Source organism: Cryptomeria japonica, chromosome 10, assembly GCF_030272615.1.
Source record: "Cryptomeria japonica chromosome 10, Sugi_1.0, whole genome shotgun sequence".
NCBI lineage: Eukaryota > Viridiplantae > Streptophyta > Pinopsida > Cupressales > Cupressaceae > Cryptomeria > Cryptomeria japonica.
This window is the reverse complement of record NC_081414.1, coordinates 370,144,621-370,150,075: the sequence shown is the minus strand read 5'-3', so window position 1 is coordinate 370,150,075 and position 5,455 is coordinate 370,144,621. Positions and strand designations below refer to the sequence as shown.

The following is a 5,455-nucleotide window of genomic DNA, read 5'->3' as shown; positions in this document are numbered from 1 at the left end:
CAAATAAAAGAAGATACCATTAAAAGATATTATTATTAAAAGCAAAAAATAGTATATTTTTCTTTTGTACACTTTTTTTTGTAAACGATCATATTAAAATATGTTTTTTTTTTAATTTTTAAGTTGAAAACTTCATATAGGAACTTATTGTAAATTAAACCTTAAATGAAGAAGATGGTGATTAGAATAATTTAATAAAAAATAAGATAGAAATAAAAGAAGATTAAATTAAACTATATTCTTATCAAAAGAAGATAGAAATTAAAATAGATTTCTAATTAAAATAAATAAATATTCTACAATAACTAAAATTTTAATAAGACAAATAACTATAAATTAAATGAATTCTAATAATTTGGAATTATTATTTGTAATTTCATTAAAAAGAATAAATAATTAAAATAAGATATCATTAAAAGATATTATTAAAAGCAACAAATAATAGATTTTTTGTTTGTACACATTATTTTTCTAAATAATCATATTAAATATGTTTATTTTTATTTTTATCATTTAAAAAAAAAAAAATATTAATGTAAACATACGATTGAGATCAATTCAATCGTCTTGCATCCTTGTCAATTTTGAACCATTGATTTCAATAAGTAAGTTGAAATTTTCATATAGGGTATGCCTTTGGCATAAACATAATTCAAGAAAAAAAATTAATTTTTTTTGAGGTGATTTGTTAAAAGATACCTTTTTATTGAATTAAGGTTTTGATATATAATTATAAATTAAGATTGGTGTCATTATTTGAATGTATGATAATGTGATAAGACCAAACTCCAAAAGAGCTTAACTTGTGGGAGAGGAGACTTAATTATAAATTAAGATTGGTGTCATTCTTTGAACCTTTAGTATAACACAAATCTCTTGGAGAGCTTATCTTATGGGAGAGGAGACTTCTTTTATGATAAGGATGTAGATCTCTTTATTCACCTTAACAATGGCTAATGTTATGAATCTAAATCCTTAGACCATCATTTTGATAAATCTAAATATATAGAATTAAGAATTAACATAATCAACATTCATAATCTAATCATAAATCTACTTTAAGCAGCACTGTTTGTAACTAACCGATGCAAACCAAATAAAAAAAATCATACTCACATTACATTCAATTACTCTAATAATTCGATAACAATTGAAGATCATTTATTTTCCTAGTTACCACTTCTACATATTAGGAGTATTTGGAGTATGGTCGTTCATACATGCCGCCTCACAAAGAAACAAGGAAACATGGTTTTAGTTTCTAACTCATCTTTATTGTAATGAAAAATGCAGATTGCAAGCAAGTGAAAATAAACTAGAGAGAAGCACAGGTAGCAGTCTCGAAGGAGATCCTGTTCTGGGCATCGTCATAAAGGAAGTGAAAGTTCTTCTGTTGTATGTTTCCCAAGATCCCGAAGTTATCCTGATTGGAGGTCATGGACAAGCAGAAGACGTCCTCTTCTAATTTAACATACGTATTCTCTGCAGGAAGATCCATATCCACGCCACCCTCGAACTTAAACACTACTGAAGGCAAGCTTATATTACTTTGGTCTGAGGGAAGCTGATAGCACAGACCCCCGGGGAACTGCTGAGATGTTACAGGAGGAAGATCAACGAGATTCTTAATGGCAGCTTGGATAGGCTTGTAAACTTGAGAAACAAAATACGTAATGGTAGTACCCGAGTCAATAATCATGCCTCCAGTACCGTCATTTTGCAGTTCTAAAGCTTCCGATGGAATATCAACTTTCTGACCATCAACTGTCACTCCAGTCATGGGAACATACCAGAAGGTCGAAATTAGAGGGTTTTTCTTTAACCGGAGGCTCTTGCCGGCCTTCAACATGGCAGACTTCCCGAAAAACAATGGGCTACTTGCGTTGGGGTTCTCCATGTCGACTAGGCAATAAGAAAACCTGCTTTGGATGTTGGAGCCCAACTGAGAAACAAGAGAAAGAGGACCTCTGCCCAGCCCAACCAATCCTGAGCCCTGGAATGAATTTCCATTGTTATTTTGGGCACACCCAAAGGCTATGTGCTTGAAACTCGGCCCGGATCCTATCGTGACGGTATCATAAGAGAGCACGCCACTGCTTGACGAGCCGTCCCCATAGGTTATTGTATACCTGCAATCCCCATGCATGACAAGTCTATCAGGATACAAAACATGGCATGATAAATCTATCAAAGATTCAAGTTTGTTGTTAAGGGTGTGGTGTGATGGTTGAAAATATGAGTGATAAATTTATCGAGATTTAAAATATGGTATGACAAATTGATCAAGATTTAAAACAAGACATGACAAATTTATCAAGATTCAAGCTTATTGTTACTTGGGAGCTATGTTGCCAGAAACGAGAAACGAGAAACGAAACGGAAACGTGACGAGAAACGCAATATTTTAAGGTTGCGTATAAGAAACGTGTATATATATATATATATATATATATATATAAATATAAAATACAAAACATAATCAAAATAAGAATCAAGAATATTATAGATTACTTCTACATAATTTAAAATGAATTTTAGTTGGAAAACAAAAATACATATATCATCATGTTTGCAATTACATAATTAAATATCAAAATGTATCATCAAAAGTTTGAAATTGAACAAGTGTTTTTGATAGTTTTAAAAAAATAGTAAATCTGGAAATTACTTTCTAACCTCATTTAGAAAAAACAAAAATAATATAGTAATTTTCTAAACTAAAATAATATGTAAGGAAATCTTCTTTATAATCTCCCGTGTTAATTTTAGAAAAAAATTGGAAAAATCAAACTCCCAAATCCCCACTCCCATGAATATTAGAAAGTTAAAAAATATATGCTGTACAAAAAACGCGTAGTGAATATTAAAACAGAAAATTCAAAAATCTATTTTAAAAAAATTAATTTTTTTTTTCATATGCTGGCACCACCAAGAAAACCGTTTCTCTGACATTGAAACCGGTTTCCTCTGTTGAAACGGGAAACGGCAGGGTGCCGTCCCGTTTCTGGCAACAGAGCTTGGGAGTGATAGATAAAAACATGACATGACATGACAAGCCAATATATTTATCAAGATTCTAAATATGACATGACAAGCTGATCAGGATTCAAAATATGGATGTCAATTTTATCAAGATTCAAAATATGGCATGAGAAATCTATCAAGATTCAAGCTTCTTGTTACTTGGGAATAATAGTTGAAAACATGGCTGATAAATTTATCAAGATTCAAAACATGGCAATGACAAATTTATCAAGATTCAAAATACAGCATGACAAATTTATCAAGATTCAAGCTCATTGTTACTTGGGCGCGATGGTTAAAAACACGGCTGATAAATTTATCAAGATTCAAAACATGGCATGATAAGTGGATCAAGATTCAAAACATGACATGATTAATTTATCAAGATTCAAAACATGGCACGACAAATTTATCAAGATTCAAAATTGTTGGTACTTGGGTGATGGTTAAAAAGATGGCTAATAAATTTATCAACATTGAAAACATGGCATGACAAGTCCATCGAGATTCAAAACATGACATGACAAACTTATCAAGATTCAAAATATGGCATGACAAATTTATCAAGTTTCAAACTTCTTGTTACTTGGGTGGGTGTGATAGTTAAAAACATGGCTGATAAATCTATTAAGATTCAAATCATGGCATGACAAGTCTATCAAGATTCAAACTTGTGGTTAAGGGTGTGGTGTGATGGTTAAAAGCACGGCTGATAAATCTATCAAGACTCAAATCATTGCATGATAAATCTATGGAGATTCAAACTTGTTGAGGGTGTGGTGTGACGGTTAAAAACATGGCTGATAGCTCCATCAAGATTCAAAAAATGGCATGAAAAAGATTCAAACTTGTTGAGGGCATGGTGTGATGGTTAGAAAGCATGGCTGACAAATCTATCAAGATTCAAACTTCTTGTTAAGAGTGTGGAGTATTGGTCAAAAACATGGCTGACAGACTATCAAGATTCAAAATTGTTACTAACGGCAATGTGTGATGGTTAAAAACATGGTATGAGAGATTTATCAAACTTCTTGTTAAGGACAAGAAGTGATGGTTAAAGACATGACTAACAAATCTATCAAGATTCAGATGTGTTGTAGGGGCATGCTGTGATGGTTAAAAACATGGCATGACAAAGCAATCAAGATTCAAATTTTATGTGGCTCATCTAAAATCACACTAATATGTGCATCCTACTAGAAAAGCAAGTCTGATTTCAGATGAACCACCTAAACAATTCTAAAGCTTAGAGTAGATCTTACGATTTTGACTCAAACATCACAGTCTAAGCTTTGACTTGTTTATGTGACTCATGTGAAATCACACCGATCCAAAAACACAAAACAATATGTATACCCGCAGTTACGGTTGCAGTTACTCCCGATCTCCCCCAGCTCAGAGCATAGAGGATCATCGCAGGTAGCAGCGTCGTATGTGGACGATTTGGAGGGGTCGAAGATGGGAGTGGATTGATTGAAGCAGCTTCTGCATGGCTTGCATTGAGTCCACAATAGATCACTCCCTGTGTCTGCAATACCTTGGAATGTAACAACCGGGTTTCCCAATCCTATCTCCATCAGATACTCTCCGTCTCCGGCAACAACTGTCGTTTGAATGGCACCATCCCCACCAGACTCAACGTCCAGAGATTTTAACTCCGATGCCCTCTTTATCATAGAACTCATATATTCAACTCGTCTCTTACTTCTCTCCATGGCAGACTGAAATCTCTCTGTGAAACTCATAGAAGTCTGATCATCAACCCGCCTCAAACTCACCCTTTGATCTGTAAAAGAATTGCCCAATGCCATTACAGGGAGAATGCAGATCAAGAGGAGAAACCCCATGTTGAGGGCTATATGCCCACAATTGAGCCCTTGCATGACAGAAAAAGAGAGAAAAACTATTTGAATCTATGAAGGACAATGGCTCTCAGGAAAAGAATTGTGCACCACTTCCTCCTAAATTCAAACACCTATATACATTTTATACTCGTTCTCCATTGTAGTGGGTGATTCTTAGAATAGTTTTTTTGCATTTGGCTACTGATTGTAAGGGATTTGCTCAATTGCTTTTTCCTTCTTCGGAAAAGAGCAATCTTAAGAATATCTGTTTGGGCTTTTTTACTTCCACTGTGGCAAAGGCTTTACCATACGTCTTCTTTTATTCCTAGTTTTGAGTTCCCACCATCGATTTCCACTTACCAAGCCAGTTTATATCCGAAGGTTTAGAGAATAGGAGAGTACAGTTGCATTCCCGATTTTCTATCTTATCATGATTTGCCAATTGTTATCCTTGTAGAAGAGCTCCGCTGGAATAGTTCAATTTCGAGATTACCGTGAAATGCTAGGAAGAATCCTAACGCTCTGGATATGTGCATCACTCACTTTCACATTTGTTTCTCTGTGTTTGTGATTATTTCAAATTTATT

General features: G+C 33.7%; 1 protein-coding gene across 1 annotated transcript; it reads right to left on the bottom strand.

Moving 5' to 3' along the window:
• Positions 1–1,116: 1,116 nt before the first annotated feature.
• Positions 1,117–5,076, bottom strand: LOC131077465 (aspartic proteinase nepenthesin-1). Its single transcript, XM_058014954.2, has 2 exons — positions 4,381–5,076; positions 1,117–2,129 (listed from the first exon to the last, which is right to left on the bottom strand). Exons 1-2 carry the CDS (start codon positions 4,905–4,907, stop codon positions 1,316–1,318), a joined length of 1,341 nt encoding a protein of 446 aa, XP_057870937.2. The 5' UTR covers positions 4,908–5,076; the 3' UTR covers positions 1,117–1,315.
• Positions 5,077–5,455: the final 379 nt, after the last annotated feature.

Bases quoted from the DNA above. Each gene is read 5' to 3' on its own strand.
- LOC131077465 (XM_058014954.2), bottom strand. From the start codon at position 4,907: ATGCAAGGGCTCAATTGTGGGCATATAGCCCTCAACATGGGGTTTCTC. The intron at 2,130-4,380 runs GTATACATATTG...TGGGGATTGCAG, and splicing joins AACTGCAACCGTAACTGCGG to GTATACAATAACCTATGGGG.